Below are 24,828 nucleotides of genomic sequence, written 5' to 3'. Positions count from 1 at the left end.
TACAATGGAAGAGTCCGAAATAAGACGTCAGATTTGAAAATGATCTTTGGATGTCATTTTATAAAACATGAAAAATTGCAGCATTCATGTACAACATAAGGATACATATCAAGCCAGTGGCCTCATTAAGCCCTCTTTCATTTAGAGCAGCACTTAATTTTCCTATCTGTTATATTCATTCACTCAATAAATAATTACTGGGTACTACTATTTACTAGGAAATGTGCTAGGTGCTGGGGACATTTTATTGACTCAAATCTGCAACAGATTAGGAAAAATTTAAATGTCCATAAGGAAATTCCTAACGGACAAACTAGGTATCAGCTCCATGGGAGTCTTAAGACTGCTTTTGACTAAAGTATCACTTGGGACTCTTCTGCTAAGTCTCATAGGCCAGTGTGAAAATGGGCAGAGATATAGTATACTGTTATAATAGATTTTTCTCCCTCCACTTTACATCACTATGCATTGCTCAGAATATGTAAATGCTAGTGGCAGCTTTGGATCTCAGTTGGAGCAGAGGCCAGCAGATGTGGATGTTGCATCTTGTATACCTTCGGCCAGCCACAGGGGCTCTGAGAGCCTCTTGTGCAGGTGTTCTGATGCGTAATGAACCTGATTCTGCAGTGCAGGGGCTGAAGGAGGGAAGCACATGGGTGCAGAAGAGCTCCTGGCTCTTCTGCCATCACATTCTTTTAGGAATCAACATGTAGATGCATTTTTTAAAATCTTCACCTAGAAGGATTTTGTTTCCAAGTAAAGAATCTTGCCTATTTATCACTGGATAATATTAAACAAGATTATTTCAATACACTGTGCAATAAAGCATTTATAATTTCAAGTTGGGCATCTTTAGCTTTTTAAATTCTGCTTCCATGCAACGTAGAAAATATTTCCGGAAAATACATACAGTGAGGGGACCACTAGATGGCAGTAGCAGAAAGAGCTCCAGCTGTTGCACAGATGCATCACTAACCGTGGCTCTCAATGTCCATGTTAAATTTAAGAATACTGCTGTAGATGATTCATAAAATATAACAAATCTTAATAAAGGCATGATAATATAAGTATTCAAAACCTAGAGTAAACTGATTAACATAAAGAAGATTGGTTGGGGCCTGATTAAAAGATAGCAAAGTAGTTAGAAACTGAAAAAAAGAAAAGAAAAAAGAAAAAGAAAAATCTGGACATATTTTCTGTAGGTAATAAAACATTCTGATATTTGTTGTATAAACACAAATTTCTCTGGCTAATAAAATCCTTATATATAGCTATTCCCGGTGGAAAACATGAGCTTTATAGGGACATAAAGCAGGCAATAGAAGACACCTGGTGCATAACCAACAAAGTTATTTGTGAGGAAAGGCAGAAAAGAAAACACAGACAGGAGCAACAAAGAAATTACAAAGAAAGAAAATCTGTATGTATTGAAAGAAATGAGAGGAAAAATGAAATAAATTTTTCAAGATGTCTTAAATGACAAAAAAATGACGTGAATTTTATTCTTAAAAGAAATTTAAAGTGGGAACACATAATTGTAATTACAGGATAGGGAATAGAAGGGATGTATATTAAACCGGTAATAAGGACAGATTTTTAAAGCAATCCACAGGGATCATGCATTGTAGTTGGAGCCAGAGAAAGTAAAGAAAAGGACACCCTTCAAGGATATAAAAGCAAAGCACATTTGTTTTTAATGAGAATTTAGGAGGAAGAAAAAGTCACAAATGTTTTAGTGCAGAAGTCTGCCTTGTGGTTGCTGTCTTGGGGAATCACATCTGACACCTCATTACCCTGTGTTACATTGTAGCAGCTGGGAGCCAGGTCTGCCTCTGCACAAGATGCTAATGGAAAATGTACCAATATCTTCCAATGACCTTTACTCTTTTTTGGGGATGGGGGTGGTGGTTTCCAGGGATTGAACTCAGGAGCACTCCACCACTGAGCCACATCCCCAGCCCTATTTTGTATTTTTGGTTTAGAGACAGGGTCTCATTGAGTTGCTTAGCACCTCACTTTTGCTGAGGCTGGCTTTGAACTTGCAATCCTCCTGCCTCAGCATCCCGAGGTCCTTTACTCTTGATACACCTTTCACAGTGCTTTTTTCCTCGAAGAACATAACCATTCACTGCTTTCCTTGATTTTTCTCCTCATCTCTAGTTAAGTAACTTCTTTATGCAAGTTTAAAGCTCTAGCTTCAGTTAAACGAAACACCAAACTTGTGTTTACATTACTTTTTTGGGGGGGAGATGGGGGGGCCAAGGATTGAACTCAGGGCATTCAACCACTGAGCCACATCCCCAGCCCATTTTTGTATTTTATTTAGAGACAGGGTCTCTAAAGTTGAGACTCTAAAAGTCTGAGTTGAGACTTTTAGAGTTGAGACTCTAAAAGTCTGAGTTGCTTAGTGCCTCACCCTTGCTGAGGCTGGCTTTGAACTTGCCATCCTCCTGTCGCAGCCTCCAGAGCTGTTTAGATTACTTATTAATGAGGTATCTGGATACTAAAATCTCTTTTGCATGTTGTGGTTCACTATTCATCTCATCTTAAAGTAAAATCTAAATGACAGAAAGACAGAAAATTGAGCTCCTTGCGCAGCCTCTGCTCACATAACTTAAAAAAAAAATAAATTGAGCTAAATAATTTGAGAGGCATTTCATCTTTATTATCCTTTACTTTTTCCTGGCTCTTCAATTTTTAGAAGGAAGCATTTTCAACTCTTTTTCTCCTTTTTACACTATTAAACATTTAACATTTTGGATTTATGAGTTTTGGATGGATGCTACTAAAATTACCATAAATTAAGTTTCCAAGATATGAAGTTAGTTTCCTGTGTCTGAATGTTCTGAAAGCCTTCTGTGATGTATGGGCACATTCCTTTAGAAACTATGAAGCAAAACTGCTTACACTTTCACTTTCAATAGGTTAATACCATTTAATCCACCTTCCCTCTAGGCTACTTATAGAGTACACCTCGGTGGCGCCAGAGCTGTCTTGCTTATCTTAATTTGGGATTCAGAGTCTAAGCAATTTACATTTTCCCAATAATATATCAAAATGTCTCTACCACCTTACTGCACAAGCTGGAGTTACATGACTCATGCATAAAGCTACTTCTTAATGAAACAGAAAATAAGATTCGGTGATCTAAATAATTGGTTTCAGTGAATTTTTTAAACTTTGAAAACAGAATTTAACAAACCTATCATTTAAATGAATCCAAATGTTCTTAAGGTGCCTTTGGAGAAAATTGATGTAATTAGTAAAATACTTTTTAATAGATGGGGAGGAAATGATACAGAGAGGTTTAAAAGCTTATGCATTATCTACAGTCTGTGGAAGGGAATTCAGCTGTCACCCATCAGACACCTAGATTTTGAGGTTCTGGGGGCAAGGTTACATCCATGGGTTAGCAACTTGATTGCTATCTAATTTTAACTTAAATCTGTGGGCCACCACACTATACATGCTTTCACTGAATATGGAAATCATCTTTGATTTTAAAAGGCAAACTGTGATAAACAGGAGATGAAGAAAGGGGAGGGATCAGAACATTCTCTTCAAGATAAACAGCTGTGAAAGACCCAGTTAGTTCTTTTCACTTGGTGGGTTGTTTTGTGAGGTCCACCTTGATGAACATTACAGGTAGAGGGGCTCAAATAAAAGTCCTTGGAGATCATAGTCATACCCTACCTCCCAGTATCTGTCTTCACCCTAGCTTTTTGTCATCAGCAGAGGATGGGGGTCACTGTGAAGCCAGATTTAAAGTTAGGTAGTCAGTGTAGTTAGATAAATCGGGTCTAATGCCGAGTGAAATCTAAAATGGAGGCCATGCTGGCAATGATTCCTTCCGGGAAACGCAGGACAACTCATGGAATGTTAATGAAGTCCCGAAAAGGCCCTAGGCCAAAGTCCACCTCAAAGAAATGTTAATGAACAGCCCCCAGCAAAAAGGTGCTGACTCAGAAGTCCTTCCTGACCAGATTACTTCTTTGGCCCACCTGTGTCCCACCCCTCGGTCCTTCCCACCTACATTCCATCACTGAAAGAACTATAAAAAGGGGAGACAACATCCCTTCCACGGATTCCACCTCTTGGGTCCCCTTCTTCCTCCGGGAGAAGTCTTTTCTGCTGTCCTTTAATAAACTTCTAATTTCTACTCTGACCTTGCCTCGGCGTGCTTCTTTGGTGTTATTCTTCAACATTGGGGAAGCAAGAACTCGTCACCGGTCAACAGCGGTAACAACTGCTGTCAGCAAGGTTAGAGAATATATAAGAGCAGTATCTCTGGAAACATGGAGACCTTCTCTTAAAAGAGCAACCCCTTCTTCCCAGTGGTCACTCCTGGAGTGACCCAGGAAGTATGTCCTAACAATTATGAAAGGTAGGAGTCTAAGGGTACTTTCCAACAATAAACTTAATAAACACAGAGAAAACTTTAGAGAAATGAGTAGAACAAAGGTATAGATAGAGAAGAAATGGTTTAAATGTTGTGTTGCTGGTAGTGTTTTTTCTAATGCTCAGAAAAAGGGCAGGAAGACTGAAGGCAAATAATCATCATCATCTATAAAGTGGGTCTTTGGCACAAGCAAATTCTGATTTACAGTTTGGAGGAGGGAAGGGAAGAGGAAAATGGAACTGGGAGAGGAGGGTGTGGAAAGGTAGACCTCCTGGAGAGAAGAGGTGGGGCCCCTGATTTGCCCGGAAGACAGGAATTCCAGTTACCAGGACCTCACACTCTGTGCTGGTTTCAGGCCTCCCTGAAGCTCCCAGCCATGCGTCTCCTGGGCAATCACTTGGCAGTTCTCCTCACATGCCAGGGGAGGGTGCAATGCTGAAGTGGATTAGAGGTTTACCCTCCAGGCTATTTTCTCACCCTCTGAAGAACTTGTAATTGAAGTGGAATAATAATAACACTTTAGATTTTTATATGGTTTTACAACTTGAAAAGACAAAAATTACAACAACATTGGAAAATACATGGTTTTCTCATTTTATTTAATGAGCTGAATCTAATCTCTGATTGCAAATGAGGCTCATAGAAACTTAATCTGAGGACACAACTGAACAAATAATGTTAGTAGTTCCGTGAATGCAGACATTTTTTCCCTGTATTACAACTTTAACCAAAATGGGATATGGGATCAAAATGTTAGTATTCACTACCAAAAATTTTCAGAAAATGCTTTTTTTTTTGCAATTAGACATAGCATTTTATCCACTTAAAAAAAAAAAAAATGACCCCATGACAAGTTTCTCAGTTGAAACAACTGTAGTTATAACTTGAATCATATCACTACACTTTTAAGTAGAAGTCCCTTTAACTGTCATGACAAGTAATGATATGGATAGTATTACCTGGCTGGTCTTCAAAAAATGATTAGGGCATTTCACCCCCACCTGTGTCCCCATCCTGACAATTCTGTGCTCACACACACTCTTGACAAGTAGGACATGGGCTAGATTTCAGGGTTCACTTAGTTCTGGACCTGGCACCTTGATTTACGGCCTAACTCTGTTTACTGCTCTTGGGCCAACCTTGCTTACTACTCTATGAATGTTGATTTATACTATAAGTCTGCTTAAATTATTGAGTTTTTACATGTAGCAAATTATATGTTCAAATAGTGTAGCATCAAATCTCTTCAACTGTCTAAGACATCTTTAGGCTATGAGTTATAAAACTGTAAGTCCCATCAAGGTCCAGACTGGGTCTTTTGTATAACTTTGTGCTGTATAATCTAGTATAGTGTCATATAGTGAATGTGTGATAAATACTTATTGAAACTGAATTATGAATAATTCATAATATTCAATTATGAATATTTATTGAATGAATGAATGTATAAATGATAAGTGAAACCAGACATGAATTAAACTTCAACATTCCTTGGTACTCTGGCTAAATCTCGGAACCTTGCACTTCGATCATTGAAGAGAGAATAATTTTAATTATATCATAAGATTGCTGTAAAGGTTTAAATAAGAATATAAAAAATCATTTTATCAGGGGTTGTGGCTCAGGGATAGAGTGCTTGCCTAGCATGTGTGAGGCACTGGGTTCAATTTTCAGCACCACATATAAATAAATGAATAAAATAAAGGTCCATCAACATCTAAAAAATTTTTTTAAGAAAAGCATTTTATCAACAGGTAAGACTCAAATATGCTACTCTAATGATTCTTATTTAAAATATTAGTTTTATTATACTGAGTTTAATTCCAACTTAGCAGAATTTCTAGACTACATGAGACTTCTTCATTTATTATATTGTTTACATAATATACAATAAAACCATTTTTACTTTTGTTGTTGCTTCAAAATAACATTAATGGCAGGAAGTGTTTTACAAAGTTATCTCAATGTTTGAAGCAATCCTGAGAGGTAACTGTTAGCCCATTTTTATAGAAAAACGATGATAGGTAAGAGTTCCTGATCTAGTATAACTAGTCTTTTAATCATAGAAGCATTTGTTCAGCATAGAAGGGCAAAATAAATATGCAGGCCATTCACAAATCCAAGTCTCTCACAGAATCTCAGAAGGCTGTGAAAAACTCTCAACAGTAGGTGGCCTTATGTTTCCAAAACAATCCTGGAATCGCCATGAGCTTGGTGTGATTTTGTGATTTTAATATTTGGATTTGAAGAATCTACCTGTAAGCACATGAATCATTTCTCCTCAGTACAGCTGATGTTACTGATAGAATGAAAATACACGGAGACTTTCCTAACTATGTGTTGACCTGAGCAGAACCTTCACCATCAACATTAGTTTTCACATATTCAAAACACTGACACAGGCAATTCTCAAAAAATGAATAGGAAACAATAGAAGAAAACATCTATTTCATAACAAATGAAGCATAACATGTGAAGAGATCTTCAAATTCTAAAGTCTGAAAACCTACTCGTTGACCTGAAGGTCTTTACTGTGGGCCCTTAGTCTCGCTTGTCCTATATTTCAGTTGTATACATTTCTATTAACCCTCAAGAACGTAAGTGTATTGAGAGTAGGAACAGCTTATGATTCATATTTTTAATCTATTTCCAGACAGACTTCTTCATTATTGAGGCCAATTCCTTATTGGATGTGATTCAGTAAATGTAAATGATGTTTGCTCATCACTCAGTTGAAAACTTAAAAGCTTACTCTTTTTCTTTGCTCTTTATTCATATACTTCACCTACAACACAATTAATCTATTTAAAATATACTATTCAGTCATTTTCAGTAGATTCCGTGAGTGGTGCAATTTATCACTTTAGGCAATTTAGAATATTTTATTAACCCCAGAGAGACCCCCCACAACACACCCCTTACTCCTTAGCTATCATCGTCCAATTCTCTTAGTTCCCCAGCTCGAAGTGAACACTAATTACTTAAAAACAGTTACCTCTCAGTATTGCTGTATTTAGAGATGTGTCTGTGTAGAATATCTCATGTCAAGAGAATCATATATGTTAAAACTTACTTTTGAGATAAAACCAAAAACACAGATTTAAACATGTAAATCATCTTTTTTGCCATTTTTGTTTGACATTTTTATTGTTTACATAGATAATTCTTTTCTACCTGTTTCTCTTTCAAAAGCATGCCTTGATAAAGAAGAAAATATAGTCATCTAAGTATTTTAGTCAGAAGCAATCCTCCTCTAAGGAATTTTAAACTTCAAAAGTGGAAAAATGTCTTGGGCTATTGCCATTTTCATTTGTGACCATATAAAAGTACAAATTGTTACTTAGGGTCTTCAGGTTCAGCATTCCCTTTAATTCCTTCACTGTGTCATCAATTTTTGTTAACTCATTGTGATGCAGCAGGAGGATATGCAATGAAGGCAGATAATGCAGGCCTAAAAAAAAAATGAACAAGATTTGCAGCATTTTTTAGTTTATTATTTATTTTTAAATTGATAAATGAAAACAAACATTCAAGACGGCTAATTAGACATGCTAACTAAACAAAAGATATTACAGCTGGTAAAAGAAGGAATGCCTATTAATGATATTGTAAATCATTGTTAAACCTACAAACAAAGCAAATGAATTTAAATAGTTATTTGAATTGTGATGTGGAAATATCTTTCCACTACTACTGCTTTACTGGGTTTTCTGTAACAGTGATTTTGCTTGTTTGAATTTGGACAGGTAATTTGCTTTCTTCCCTTTGTTTCTGTAGGGTGTGTGTGGATGTATGTGCATGAATGTTACTTAGATTTATAATGCCAATCAAGGGAATAACTACTCATCCAATTCAATTTCTTCTTCCAAATTGAAAAGTACTTTATACAATAGAAAAACCACATATCCATATCATTTTCATTTTTCCTAAATTATACATTTTCCCACATTTTTAGACATAAATGCAAGTGAGATAAGTGTGTATCATAGTCCCATCATAGTTTAATTGACAACATTTTCTTTCTTAATGGTACATGAAATTATGGTAAGTATCGAAAATTTATGACACTTTGATTCCATCATTTATGGTATTAAAGAGAAGTGTTTTGTTCGGTACCTCTTCATATTTCATGATCATGGCACCTCATATACTTTTATATCTGTCTTGAAATTGTTAGCTTAGAGATTGTTGCACTTATAAAATTAACTTGGAGTGGAAACAGGAATATGGCTGGTAAAAATCATAGCCAGTAAAAACTTTTAAGACTATAATATTTTAATATTTATTAGTGCTCTCAAATATTGTTAAAATTGGTTTCCACAACATTTAGTTTGTGTCCAACTGTGCAGTAGAGTGTCAAGTTTCCTATGTTAAAAAGAGATTTTTTAAAAATGTCAAATAAGACACATGACAATATTAAGTTAGAAAAGCAATCTAACAGCACATTTCTTGAAATGTAATAAAAACATTTAAAAATAGATTGTCACATCTTTTTAACAGAATTATTAAAACAATTTTTGCACATCATTAGTGGTTATCATAGTTGAAAATTATTACTTAATTGAAACCCTATTCAAATCAAAGAAAATTTAAGACATACCTACTATCTCAAATATTGCATTGTTGTTTAGATATAGTTCGGTCAGACAATGGTTTCTAGTTAAAAATGCTATCCCATGGAGCTGAAAATAAAAGAAAATAATAGATCTTCTATAATAATGATAGATATGTAGTCAAAATCATAATAAGACAATAGGAATTCAGCCTTTGCAGCAATCATTAATTATCTGTGGCCTTTTGGACTGGGTTGTGAATTTTATCTGGATTGCCGTTGAGGACCATGTGATGAAAAGTATAATTTTAACTAACTTAAAATCAACGTCTCTTTCTACATTTGATCAAACTCCCTTGCCTGGCTTCGTCAACCTCTGTAATCTGGCATTGTCCTTTTGCTCTGGCAATGTTTCTCTTATTTCTTTTTTTTTTTTTTTTTTTTTTTTTTTTTTTTTTTTATTGTTGGCTGTTCAAAACATTACATAGTTCTTGATATATCATATTTCACAATTTGATTCAAGTGGGTTATGAGCTCCCATTTTTACCCCATATACAGATTGCAGAATCACATCAGTTACACATCCATTGATTTACATATTGCCATACTAGTGTCTGTTGTATTCTGCTGTCTTTCCTATCCTCTACTATCCCCCCTCCCCTCCCCTCCCCTCCCCTCCCCTCCCGTCTTCTCTCTCTGCCCCCTTTACTGACATTCGTTTGTCCCCCTTGTATTATTTTTCCCCTTCCCCTCACTTCCTCTTGTATGTACTTTTGTATACCTCTGAGGGTCTCCTTCCATTTCCATGCATTTTCCCTTCTCTCTCCCTTGTTTCTCTTATTTCTGCTCCATGTAGTTTCATGAGATTTGTCTTGATGTGTCCATTAATTCACCATCTATTATTATTATGAGCCAAATCTTCTCTCCTCAGATAACGCTGCTGGCATTTCTACATCTGTAGGAGGCACAATTTCCCTTTGCAGGCATGTGTCCTTTTGTTCCTGGTACATTTCTGATTATTTTTAAGGATCAGCACCAGTCCAGCAAGACATAGGAAACCCTGTTGAGTGAGTTGCCACAGTACATTTTCACAACTCCAGAGATTTTCTAAAACCAACCTTTGGCCTCCTTGCTTGACTTTTTTCCTATTTTGACCCACATTTGTTCTTCTCTAAATTTGTACCTGCTCAAGCACTTTGAGTTGTAGCTCTTGAATAATGGTCCAATTCTCAACCCTCTTTGCCCTACTCTGCAAGCCATCTTTTCTTCCCAGTCTCAATATCTTTCTGGTATGCATGTCTCTCAGTTTAGCTGAGGACTGTGTAATCTGAATGGACACAGGAGGCAACTCTGCCCATCAGGTCTGATGCTAACAACTTAGCCAGCCACTGGTCACAACTAGAGGACAAGGCCCAACGTAATCCTGTTCTGTTACTTTGCAGCTCATCATTTTCTCACAAGGCCTCTGCTGACAATCGCTGTGTTCATGAACCTCAATTTTCTTGACCACTTCAACATTTATTTGATTTGTACAATTAATCACTCAATCACTAATGTTTTGTGTTTCCCTTAAGGAAAGGAACCATATTTCCCCAGTAGCTTATATTTTCCACTCCCTGCTCTCCAAACCATATGGTGAAGTTACATTCTTACTTTTCAGATTTGATTTAAAATTCAGTGTGTATGAGTTAGAAATAAATGCTCGTTTGAAATAAGTACTCTCTTGAAAATTACCCAAATGAATCAGGAAGTACCATATACATGACAGAAGATATTCAATGATAAAATGTATTTCAGAAATCCTCTGTTAGCCTGCAAGAAGAACCCCATTTAAAAACATTGACTCTATAAAATTTTCCTTATTTGTTTGAATTAGCTGAGACATGGTATAGTCTTAGAGGAGGGCAGGTAAGTTAAGTATTATATCTTTGCTACTTAAAAAGGGATCTAACAGGGAGAAGCTTCTCATGCAATAGTTATTGATCAAGTATTAAGTCCTTATATATATAGAAATATATGATCTTGACCATAAATTTGTTTTTCTAAACCTATAGACCTATTATTATTCAATGGAATTGTTTTATCATTTGAGGAGTAGATTCAGTTAAGTAGATGTCAACCCATGTGACAGTGAGAATTTATTAGAAATTTTATTCATGACCTTCTCATATTTCAGAAAAACCATTTTGGGTTGTAACCAAAGTTTGAAAACTAGTTCCTTTGATGAGTTTTCATTTTTTTTTAATATTGGTAACATGCATAAATTGTGATGCTATGAAAGGCATGTGTACCATTCATCTCATCACTTCCAGACTCAACACCACAAAATTATGTCAGCACTCATTCCGCAGAACCACCAATGATTTCACCACAGAATATATATATATATATATATATATATAAAAATTCTATAACAAGGAAACAACTTGATTAAAAAATGGACTTGAACAGACATTTCTCAAAAAAATAAAAAAAAAAAAACCCATACAAATAAATGGTCAACAGATACATGTAAAAACACTTATCCATCACTAATCATTAGGGAATTGCCAATTAAAATCATAATGATATATTGTACACATGTCAAAATAGCATTTATCAAAAAATTAAAGATTAGTATTGATGATGATGTGGAGAAAACAGAAAGGGAATTTTTATATATTTCTGGTGGAAAAATAAACTAGTATAGCCATTATGGAAAATAGTATGGATTAATAAACTAAAAATAGAATCACCGTACAATTTATTAATCCCACTTTGGAGTTTATATTCAAAGGAATTAAAATCAGCATGTTAAAGGGATACCTGCATTCCCATGTTCACTGTAGCACTATTCACAATAGCTAGTATATGGAATCAACCTAAGTGCTCATCAATGGATGAATGGACAAAAAATAAATGCAGTATATATACACAATAGAATACTAATGAGTCATAAAAAAGAGAGAAATTCTGTCATCTTCTTAATTTTTTTTTTAAATTTTTTGGTACTGGAGATTGAACCCAGGGTTGCCAAGCCAATGAGTCATATCCTCAGCCCTTTTTTGAGTTTTATTTAGAGACAGGGTCTCACTGAGTTACTTATGGCCAAGCCAAGTTGCTGGAGTTGGCTTTGAACTTTTGATGATCCTCCTGCCTCAGCTTCTCATGCCACTGGGATTACAGGTGTGAGTCACTGTGCCCAGCTTCCTGCCATTTTCAACAGTATAGATTAACCTGAGGACATTATGCTAAGTGAAATGAGCCAGGAAAGGACAAACTCCACATGATCTCACTTTATGTGGAACCCAACACAGTATGTTACTGGCATAAAAATAGGCAAAAGAGTTGAATTTCACAGAAGTACAGAATACAAAGATGGTTATCAGAGGATGGGAGGATAAGGAAGAATGGAAAGTTTGTTGATCAAAGGGTACAAAGTGTCAACAGACAGCTGAAATAGGTTTTGAGACTTTCACACAGCAAGGTGACTATAGTCAATAGTATTATGTATTTCCAAAATAAGTAAAAGAGTAATTTTAAATCTCTCACCATAAAAACTGGTGAGCAATGTGGCAGAAAATTTAATTAGTTCAATGTAATTATTCTATATTGTGTACATATATCCAAACATCACATGTTATAAATTCCCTAAATGTATGTGATTATAATTTTTAATTAAAATAATATTAATAAAAAATCATACACATGAGATTGTGTGAGGAAAAGGACATTGTTAAATGTATAGATTATACACACATATCTAATTTTGTTTCATCCAAAAAGGTATCTAAAATGACAGTAAAGGAATTGTTTTGAAACACATGTTTTAATAAGGACAAAGAAATCAGGAAATGAGACAACAGTAATATAATGTGGGGAGCTGAAAAGTATATGTCAAATGGCAACAGAATTATCAGAAATAAGAGAATCTAATTCTAAGTCAGAGAATATTATTCATTACTAAAAAATAATAAGATCATGGCATTTGCAGGGAAATGGATGGCGTTAGAGCAGATTATGCTAAGTGAAGTTATCCAATCCCCAATAAACAAATGCTGAATGTCTTCTCTGATATAAGGGGGGTGACTCAAAATGGGGAAGAGAGGAAGAGCATGGGAAGAAGATTTCCTCTACTTAGGGAAGAAGGGTGGGAGGGAAAGGGAGGGAGAAAGGGAATTGCATGGATGGTGGAAGGAGACCCTCATTGTTATACAAAATACATGTATGAAGATGTGAGGAAAAAAAAGAAGAGCATTACCCTAGATTAGGTGGGGGGGGGGAGGGGATGGGGAGATAGGAAGGATAGTAGAATGAAACAGACATTATTATTACTGTGTGCATATATGTGAATGCATGACCAATGTGATTCTGCAACCTGTATAATCAGAAAAATGAGAAATTATATCCCATCTGATTCAAATGTATGATATGTCAAAGTCATTGTACTGTCATGTGTAACTAATTAAAACAAATTTTAAAAAATGTAAAAAAAAAAAAGAATCTGAAATATACCACAATGTTTTAAAAAGACTCAATTACTAGAAGTAAAAATAAAGAGGAAGGAATTAAATAAGCATTATATCCTTGTCTACACTTGTCTTTTTTGATAATTAGGTATCCTAACAAGTATGAGCTGACTAAAAATATATTGTATGTTATCTTTTCCTTGTTTCAAGGAAAAAACATCCTCTCTAACCTCTTTTCTTTCTCTTTGTTTTTACTTTCAGTTATTGAGTCTTTTTAGAACATTGTGGTGTATCTTTCCCCTTGTCAAGAACAGCTGTTTAAGAAGCCTAGAGAATGTTCTCAGACTACTACTAGACAACCGAGCCTTTCTTACCACAGAAAGACTGGAGACTTATTTTATAGATAGAATAATGCATAGTCCCCACTAGGCAGAGTTGAATGTAGAGGGTCTGAAAACAGAAGGATTAGGGGAACTCATGAACACTGAAAGCTGAGAACACTCAGCCCTCTGTCCCCAGGTTGGCTTCCTTCATCCTTGGGCAGAGGATTGAAAATGACTTTTCTGGAGATTTCAAATATCAGGAGAGGAGATCCCAGTTTACTAATACCAGAGTTTTCCCCAGATCTGCCCGGTCATTCCACTTTACAATGAATCTCACAGTTGATAAGCTCCAGCCACACATGCTTAATACTTCCCATTGACATTTTAGACCTTCATCTTAATTGCAACCAGTTAGTCAAGAACATTTCATGAATAATTCTGACAAAAAAGGAGATTAAAAGAAATAAATGGAAACCAGATTAATTTAGAAAAAATAGATACAATGTAAACAGCAACAGCAACACCATCATCATGATTATGCTTGAAAAGATTAGGATATTTTATCCTTGAAACAAGGAAAAGATAACATAAAATATATATTTTAATCAGCTCATACTTGTTAGGATAGCTGTTATCAAAAAAGATAACTGTTGACAAGAATGTGGAGAAATTGGAACAGTTGCACACTCTTGGTGGGAATGTAAAATGGTGCAGGCACTATGGAAGACATGGGGAAGCTCCTCAAAAATTTAAAAATAGAATTACTACATAATCTAGTAACCCCACTTCTGGATATATACCCCAAAGAATTGAAATTAGGGTCCCAAGGAGTTATCTGCATCCATGTTATTTGCAGCATTATTCAAAGTAGCCAAGAGGAGGAAATAACCCAAATGTCTATCAAAAGGAGAAGGGGATGAAGAAAATCTGTTATCTAAATATAATGGAATGTTATTCAGCCTTCAAAAAGAAGGCAATCCTGAGCATTGCAACATGGATCATAAGTAGGAGAACAAGGATGAAATCCAAGTCTGACTTTCAAAGCAGCAATTGGCATATTTTTCATCATAATTCGGCTTCTTTATTTGGGGTGAGGACTTTTATATAAGTCATCTATAAGTTATTAATTTGAGATTAGATCAAGCACTAGGAAATATTTTATAAATAAATTTATTTCTAGTATTTTAGCAATAACCCCCAAACACATCTATATTGCACACAGAAATATTTGACCTGAAATGTAAAGAAAAAAAAGAGAAATATAATAATCTTGGCTATATATATATATATATATATATATATATATATATATATATAGGCATATTTAATCTTCACTATAAACACTTGAGGTAGAGTACTATTTATATTTTACTTTAAGATGTTAAAACTAAGACATGGAAAGGCTAAATAACTGGCCCAAGATTATACAGTTAGTATTTGATGAACCTGGGGTTTGACTCAGGCTCTGGAGTCCCTGTTGGAAACCACTACAGTTGAGTAACCCTAGGGTAGGAAGCTGAGCTATCCAGATCAGTTCATTCTAGACTTAATTTGAGCCACTGGCTGGACTGGCTACATCTACCTGATGCATATCTTAACCTCTCAAATTGTATGGATTCTTTTCAACATTTTCTCTAAACTGGTCACCCAACTTCAGCATAGCTTTGGGTCCTAAGTACTGTTCTATTCTTTCCCCACTTCACAAGAGAGGTTCTTATTTTTTTTCCCAGCAAACCTAGATAGATGACTATGGCTACCTATAAATCCAAACTAAAAGAACTACCCAACAATAGTGCTAAGCAATCTCAGATACAAGTAAGGGTACTTACTCTTGGCTTTTATTCAAACTTTCCTTTTAGCATTTCTTTTTTTCTCTTGATATTGTCTTTACCTTGACCCTTGTTATTCCTTTTTCCTTCTTATTTTATTACCTTACAACATCCCATTTCTTCTAGAGGCAAAATAATATATAATTCATAAAGATTAAGATATTAGGTATCTCAGGGTATTTTTTTGAAATTAAAGGATTATGATCAATGATTGACTTTAAAGTTGCCACAGTCTGGCTGGGCACAAAATAACCGAGCCACCACAAAAGCCTTGTAGATTCAAACAGCAACTCTTTATTCCCGAACTCTCACCCACACTCTACACGCACGTTCTGGGAAAAAATACACTCCCTCCACCGAGCTCTGAGTACCAATACTCTCAGAACCCCGTGAGAACTCAACGGGAACTCCAAAGGAGTGGGTGCCTGAGGCAGCAGGATACGCCCTAATCCTGGAGCCGCCCTATTCCCAGCAGGATCCACCTAAACCCGGAGCCGCCCTAATCCCTGAGCAGGGTCACCTTTCAACCCAAAATGCCATGCATCATTCCTACTTGGCTATGGCTCTCAGCATCAAGTCAGGTTAAATACCATGGTTGACCTAAGAAAACTTTTAAATATCACTCAATTTATGCTCTAAAACAACTTCCTAAGATACCAGCTTGTAAAATCAGCTTTAGGGGCTATGTTCATGAAAATAAAGTAGTATCACGGATAAGAAAAATGGCTTCAAAAAGTTTATGCTATTGTGAAACAAGACCACAGATCTTTAGATTTGCGAGAGAATCTCAAAATTGTACATATGATAAAAACTCTTAAAATATGCAAGGAATGTATCTCAACACAATAAAGATAGGATAAACCTGTAGCTAATATAATTCCCAGTGCCTTTATTTTTTGTAGCAATAGAAAAAAAAAATCCTTAAATTTACATGTAACCACAAAAGACCCTGAGTAGACAAAATAATCTTGAGCAAAAAGAACAAAGCTGGAAGCATCTTACTTCCAAATTTCAAAACACATTACATAAAGCAATTGAAACCAACACAGCAGGCATACGGAATAATGGAACAAGGTAGAGAGCCCAAAACTAAACCCACATATTTATGGTCAATTACTTTTTGACAAAGATGCCAAGAACATACATGAGGAAAAGGACAGGCTCTCAAGATGTTAGGAAAACTGTGCATATGCAGAAAAATGGGATTGTGTCCTTATCTCAGAAATAGGCAAAAGTCAATTTGAAATGGATCAAAGACTTAAATATGAGACCTGAAACTACTAGAAGAAAACATTGAGGGAAAAAAAAATACACAACACTGATTGGGGCAACAACTCTTTGGCTATAACCATGAAAGCACAGTCAAAAGTAAATATATAAAAATGAGAAGAAATCTAACTAAAAAGCTTCTGCACAGCAAAAATAATAATAGACAAAATGAAGAGGCAATCCATGGAATGAGAGAAAATGTATACATACACACACACACATATATATGCATATATATGTATATATGTATGTATATATATGTGCATACATACATATATAGTTTTTGAGTATGTATGTTTGTATGTGTGTGTGAGAATCAGGAGTTCAAAGCCAGCCTCAGCAAAGGCGAGGCGCTAAGTAACTCAGTGAGACCCTGTCTCTAAATAAAATACAAAGCAGGGCTTGGATGTGGCTCAGTAGTCAAGTGCTCCTGAATTCAATCCCCAGTACCAAAAAAAAAAAAAAAAAGAAAGAAAAGTAGTTGAATCTTGTGTTCTTACTACAAAAAGAAACAAACAACAACATACAAAAATGATACTTGGAATATTTTTGAGTGATTGATGTTAATCCCTTGATTGTAGTGAAAATCTCATGGGTATATACATATGTTCAAATTCATCAAGTTGTATACATTAAACACATGCAATTTTTTTGTGTATGATTTGTGCCCCAATAAAATTGTTAAAAATATATTCTTTAATAAAACAACATAAAATTGCATAAAGGTAATGCAAATACATTTTAATATAAAATATCTTATTATATAAACATAATTGTGCTATACTATTATAAAAGGATAATATAAAAATAAACACAGAAGCTAGGCACGGTGGCACACCCCTTTAAATCCCAGCTGCTCTGGAGGCTCATATAGAAGGATTGTGTCCTCAAAGCCAGACTCAGCAACTTAGCAAGGCCCTAAGCAATTTAGCAACATAAAATATAATATAAAAAGGGGCTGGGAGATGGGTGCAGTGGTACACAACTGTAATTCCAGGAGGCTGAGGCAGGGGGACGGCAAGTTCAAAGCCAGCCTCAGCAAAAGTGAGATGCTAAGCAACTCAATGAGACCCTGTCTCTAAATAAAATACAAAATAGGGCTGGAGATGTGGCTCAGCAGTCAAGTGCCCCTCAGTTCAATCCCTGGTTACCCCACCACCACCACACAAAAAGTGGGGGGGGTGGCTGGGGAATGGCTCGGTGGTTAAGTGCCTCTGGCACAAAATAAATAAATAAATAAACATACACACAAACAAATAAAAAAGAGCCCTTGAAAAATAAAAATCTGAAAGGAGATATTAGGAACATACTACATCCTATTAGGAGAGTTGGAAGAGAAAGTTGAGGAACTCTTCCAGAAAGTAGAAGAAAATGACAAAGAAACAAAAAGAAATTTTCAAAAACTGAGAATATAAAATAAAGTTTGAAAATGAGTTCAGTGTTTAACATATACACATAGTTCCAGGAACAGAGAACTATAGACATAGAAGAGGAAGAAATCAATATACTTTAAGCAAATATCTCCAAACTAAAAGACATGAGTTTCCAGACAGAAGTTTTCTCAAACCCAGCACAGTGGATGATAAAGTTAAACCAATGCACATTATTGTGAAATGTCAGAACACTAAGAACAACAGAACATAAGAGCATGTGCGCGCATGCACGCGCGCGCGCACACACACACACACATATCCCAAATTCAAGGATCAGAACTCAGATGGCTTCACATGCCTCAACAGCTACAATGAAAATTAGATGACAAAGGAGAGATGTTTTATTGTCAATGTAGAATTCTATTAGTCAGAGAAGCCAAAATATTGGTTCAAATGTGAGAATTGAATAAACACAAGTACAAGCATGCAGAATCTTAAAAAATTTATCACCTGCACTTCTGCACTCCTTTCTCAGGAAGACACTGGAGTATGTGCTCTAGGGGGAAAAAAAAAAAAGACATGCAGTCTAAGAAACAGGAGAGGAGCCAAAGACACTCCCAGATGAAGGGTGATTGTAGTTGTACATAGTCTCACAGGGCAAGCAGTCCAGAGTGAGTCAGAAGGCCTGGGAAGACTTCAAGAAAATGAAAGTAGGGCTGGGTTTATGGCTCAGTGCTAGAGTGCTTGCCTAGCATGTACAAGGTCATGGGTTCAATCACCAGCAACAAAGCCAAAACCAAAACAAAACAAAAAATGTAATTGAATGTATTAAGTAGATGTGGTCAATTAACAGAGTTTAGATTGGTTGGATGGGAATAGCAGTTTTAAAATGTATTAGTTTGCTAGGGCTGCCATAATAAATACCACAGAATAGTTGGCTTAAATGGCAGGAAAATTTCCCTTACAGTTCTGGAAGCTGAAAGTCCCTGATCAATGTATTGAAAGAATTGGGTTTCATTCTGATGTCTCTCCACATGGCTTGTGGATAACAACCTTCTGGTGCCCTCTCATGATCTTCTCTCTGTATTGTGCACATGGCTAGTATCTCTCTTTCTGTGTACTAATCTCTTCTTTTTATAGACACTGTCATGTTAGATTAGGCCCATGCTAATTATCCCATTTTAACTTAATTCTTCTCTCACTGCACAATCTCCATATACAGTCACATTCTGAGGAACCAGAAATAAGGACTTCAATGTCTAAATTTGGCGGCGGGGGGGTGGGGGCGCACAATTCAGCCTGTAATGAAAATCAAATAAAAAATAAATCAGACAAATATAAACTCCAGGGAATCTAAGGAAATGCAATAAAGGAAAAGCAGAGTATAATACATGGCTTATTGTTCTGAAAAGCATACTTTGTTATAACAATATAACCAGTGAATATTGATTTAACTCAAATTACAATACAACCACATCAGGAGACTGGGGAATGGAAAGTATGCATGTGTGTGGTAGATGTGGGGATGAGAAAGAACTAGATCGTCATCTTCCTCAATGAGAACAAAATAGCTATTGTGTAAAAGAGAAAACTCAAGAAGTAGTAGCAATACTGGCGGGTGATTTAGAGAAATGTTGGTAGGTAATAAAATATCATATAAAGGAATTGAAAGTTGTTGCATCTGAAAGTTATTTCATCTATTGCCAACTTGTAGAACTAGCTAATTCTTTAAACAATTGTTATATGCATAAATAGTTCTGTTGAAAGAAGAAATATATCTATATCTATCTATCTATATCTATATCTATCTATCTATCTATCTATATATATATATATATATCTATATATATATATATATATTTAAGAGCAGGGAAATAGTATCTCTCTCTCTCTCATTGTGGATGGACACAATATCTTTATTTTTTATGTGGTGTTGAGGATTAAATCCAGTGTCCCAGACATGCGAGGCAGGTGCTCTACCACTGAGCTACAGCCCCAGCCCAGGATCTTAATATTTATCTTGTGACTACTGTGTGTGAGTTTCTTTGATTAGTACTTCATATAGGCCATCTCATGACAACCTTTGAAGTAGTCATGAAGAATAAATATGCTATATTACACAAGTGGAAACAGCTCTAAGAGAGAGGATGTGATTTGCTAAATACTGTTAGTTGGTTAGTGACAGAATCTGAGCTGTACCTGAACTTATCATCTATTTACCTAATAACTACTCTCATCCAGGTTCTCTGACTGGAGCATAGCAAATGTTGGTGCTATTTCTTTCATTTCAACCTCCTAAACATTACTTAACAAAATTTGGGAGATACTTGTCACAATTTTTTGGATGCCTAGCATCTAAATCTCCTCTCCATAATTCAAGATATTCCCCACCCAATGAGTGTTGGTAGGAATCAGAACCCGCTCCCCACTGGACAAGGTATTTGTTTTCACAGTCCAGCAGGTAAAGCATACACAGCGCCTAGGCTAAGTCAATCCAATGCATCCACACTGAACTTCAAATCAAGAAATGGTAAAGCAAAGAGGTTGAGACAGTTGGGGTTAATTTTGGTGGTGGCAGGAATGGAGACAATATTTGTCTTCCATAGCATTGGAAATGATGGCAGTGGTGACAGTGGGTGTGTCCAGTGGCTGGTGCTGGCAACACCAAAAGTGCAAGCTGGGGCTTTTCTTTGGATTGGCAAGTCAATACTGTTTGTAGAAACTGGTTCTATGACATGGTTTTGACCACAGCTCCCTTTGATTCTGAGTATTTTCAGAACTTGATTCTTAAACTTCTGTAATATCTACCCAATATCTTTTCAATTAATAATTGTTCTGCTTAAAGTAGCAGAAGCATGCTCTGTCCAGTGACCTTCTATTACCTGAACTAGTGTTCATGCAAAGAAAATTTCCTAGCTATGATTCAAATAAACAGAATCTAACATTTTCAAATGAACAAAAGTACTAGGCAAAATATTACCACATTAGTCTCCTCACATTTATAATTGATGTCCAATTACATGCCATTTGTGATTCACTGACAAAATGAGATTATTGTATTCATGAGACAATATCAGGGTTTTTATTTACTCATTCTTCCATTCAACAAACACTGTGGGGCATTTATGTGCAAGTCTCTGCTAAGTCCTGGAGGCATAACAGTGAATAAAAAAGAAAAAAAAACAATTCCTACCTTTGTTGTAGTAGGGTGAGATTCAATAAACAACACATACAATAAGTAAAATGCATATTATCAGTTGCTAAGTGCTGTGGGAAGAAATGAAGCCTGGAGATTAGCTTGGGAGGTAATGCGGCATTTTAGTGAGGTTGGTCAGTTCAGCTATTTGGAGGGACTCATTGAAGGAGGAGTAGGGCCTGTGGTTATCTGTAGGAGAAGCACTAGGGGACAAACCAGGGCCTGGGCCCAGAGATAGGAGGGTGCCCAGGGTGGCTGGATAGAGTCAGTCAGGCACAGATAATAGGTGATAGAGAGATATCCAGTGTCACACTTGTGTAGTTCCTTGTAGATTACTGAAAAAGTAAGAAGGAGCCATGCAGGGTTTTCAGCAGAGGCATGGCATGTTTTCACTTAGATTTACGTAATCACATTTTTTGGTTACACTGAGTGATTTTTGGCAGGTGTGTGTGTGTGTGTGTGTGTGTGTGTGTGTTTGTGTGTGTGTGATTTTTTTTCCCCAGGGAGTTTTTGACTATGTGTGGGAATATTTTTGGTTGACATTGTGGGGTTGGGGAATACCTACAATAGGTAGAGGCCAGGGATAGTACTGAACATTCTAAAATGCACAAGACAGCTCCCACCACCTGGAATTACACAGTTCAAAATGTCAGGAGCATCAAGGTTGAAAAATTCTAGAAGGAAAGACCACAGATTAGTGTGGAGAGCAGGTTGTGTCCTGCTCTGAGTTACTCTTGTTTTATAAAGCAAATAGTTTGCCATGAGTTATTCCGTTTTGAATAAAAGTATCAAGGTAGAATGACTCCATACCTTGTTTGTACAAATAAATAACTACCATTTATCCAGTACAACTGTAGAGCACAATTGATAATTTATTCATGTGAATAAAAACATCGAATTCAATCAGGAGCACATGGACACTTGGGCATATCAGATCATATCAGAAACACCAGACATAGGAGCTTCTCAATCTCATCAGAGGGAACCCCTCACCTAACACCTATAAAAGGAAGAATACCCCAAGACTGAACACAGGTGCCACTGACCCTGTCATCTGGTCACTTATTATAAACTTGCTCAGAAAAACTGCCACAGCACCGAAATAATAATAATAATAATAATAATAATAATAATAATTCTTTCTTTTTCTTTGCTTTATTTTTTCTGGTATTGGAGATTTAACCTAGGGGTGCTGTACCACTGAGTTATATCTCCCTTTGAACTTCTGACTCTATCCCTGGACTTCTGCTTGGTGAGCTTTCTCCTACCAGTGACAGCCCATGACCCACTCTAAGTGACACTTCAAACTGTCTGCTGTCCACACCCTGGCCTCGACTCTGTGCAAGCTGATTCCTTTAAGTCCTTATCTGACCATCTGTGGTGACTGGTTTTTCATCTTCCCCTGCCTGTGCTCTTGGCACTGCCTCTTGATGCTATAGCCACCTTAATACTTTCTTAGCCTTTTTGTAACCTCTATCTTTGTGTGAAGCAAGATGTGTGAGTGTTAAACACATTAGTAATTAAGATCACTTTGGAATAAAATAACTTATGGCCTTGGTCATTATACCAAGTGAAGCATAAGTATTTTGGTGAATTAAAGCTGATCAAAGTAATATAACTTATAGATTTATTGTTGTTCAACAAATTCTGACATTGTGGAAAGACACAATGTGTCTGGTCTATGTTAATGACAACCAGGGATTAAACAACATAGTAAAATTCTGCAATATGATACATTTTTGTGTTAATTAAGGGTGTATTACTATATACTTGACTATTAATATCTCAATATTTGCTAAATTTATATAAAATTTAAATATGAGTTGGGGAAATTTTTTAATAATTACACCAAATTATATAGGAGGAAGAAGAAGGAAAAAAAATACGTTTTCAGGATTCCTGAAATCACTTTTATGGTGTTCCTATCCTTTAAATTAAAACAGTACATTTTTTATTTTAAAATATGTATAGTACTTTAAAAAATACAATCTGCAGTTTAAAACATTCAGAAATAACTATTTTTATGTAGTACAGACTTTCATTCTCAGGTATTTCCCTTTCATTTCCAAGTTACTGAAAATTTTGTATACGTTCTTTCCAAAAATAGATTGTATTTCATGGTTAAATCATAACTAGATATATATCAGACATATCCACAAGTTTCAAAACTATCTATGGTAGGCTTATTTTGGGATTATATGTTGAGTTTACTTTTTTTTAGGAGGTTTTAAATATATTTTGAGAACATAATTCTTTCAACAAACTGACATAGCAATATAATAAATGTTTCCCTGAGGTAACAGAAATGTGTAAGAGCACAAATTATATGAAATGCATATAGTTCATTTTGTTCTTTAATAACTTATACTCCACCATAAGGTTTGTGTGCTTTTAATCACTTTTTTAAAAGAGGTAAGTTTTAAACAAATGAATAAATAAATATGTACATATAAGCTTAATGCACAGATAAATCTGATTGAGGGAGCCAAAAAAAAAAATTCTACCATACAAAGCATGTTGTCAAACTCCCAGTTAAAAAGTACAGTAGCCTTCCTGAGCCATGCAAGGTTTCACTTCTCTTAGTTTCAGGTACCCACTGTCAACCACAGCCTGAAAATATTAAACGTAAAATTCCAGAAATAAACAATTCATAAGTTTTAAGTTGCATGCCATTCTGTGAAGCTTGTTGAAATCTTACACTGTCCTGCTTCATCCTGCCAGGGATGTGAATCATCCTTTGTCCAACAAACCTAGGTCATAGGTACCCGCCCCCCCACCCCCCAAAAAAGTCAGTCGACCTTTTGGTTATCAGATACATTATCACAGTATCCTAGAACTTATGTTTAAGTAACCTTTATTTTACTTCATAATGGCCCCAAAGGGTAAGAGAAGTGATGCAAGCCATTTGGATATGTTCAAGAGAAGCCATAAAGTATTCCCTTTATATGAAAATGTGAAATACAATAAAATATTTAAGAGCGAGAGGGAGATCACATTCACTATAACAATGTGCTGTAATTATTATTACTGCACATTGTTATAGTTGTTTTATTATAGCTATATATACAGGGTTTGGTACTATCTATAGTTTCAGGCATCTCTGAGGCAGGGGGGTCTTGGATTGTATCTCTCATTGATAAGGAAGGACTATACTATATTACCATTGAAAGAATTCCTTATCAAATACTTAAAACAGATTAAAGTAATTATTTCTATTTTCAAATTATGATTTGCTAATTTATATATAAATATTTCTTCCTAAAATATAAAATTTTGTGCTATTTTCTAAATTCTCAATATGTGAATGTTAGGGAGATAGAATGCGATCATAATACATCTTAACAGAACAGAAGAACAAGGATAGGATCTTTCCTAAAGCAATCTTATTCTTTTTGATTGTTTATTTATTCAACCATTTGTGTTTTGGAGACAAAAATCT

The 24,828-nt window shown here is 35.6% G+C and overlaps 1 protein-coding gene across 1 annotated transcript in view; it reads right to left on the bottom strand.

Annotated features, from left to right (window-relative positions):
- Lrrc72 (leucine rich repeat containing 72) overlaps positions 1–24,828 on the bottom strand; it is a 65,099-nt gene that overhangs the window by 16,823 nt on the left and 23,448 nt on the right. Inside the window, exons 4-5 of the mRNA XM_027932652.1 lie at positions 9,000–9,081; positions 7,740–7,850 (exon numbers count right to left, since the gene is read on the bottom strand). Of these exons, the coding sequence (XP_027788453.1) occupies positions 7,740–7,850; positions 9,000–9,081 (193 nt within the window). The remainder of the gene's footprint in view (positions 1–7,739; positions 7,851–8,999; positions 9,082–24,828) is intronic.

This window comes from Marmota flaviventris, chromosome 1 (genome assembly GCF_047511675.1).
Source record: "Marmota flaviventris isolate mMarFla1 chromosome 1, mMarFla1.hap1, whole genome shotgun sequence".
Taxonomy (NCBI): Eukaryota; Metazoa; Chordata; class Mammalia; order Rodentia; family Sciuridae; genus Marmota; species Marmota flaviventris.
This window is presented reverse-complemented; position numbering and strand designations above follow the sequence as displayed.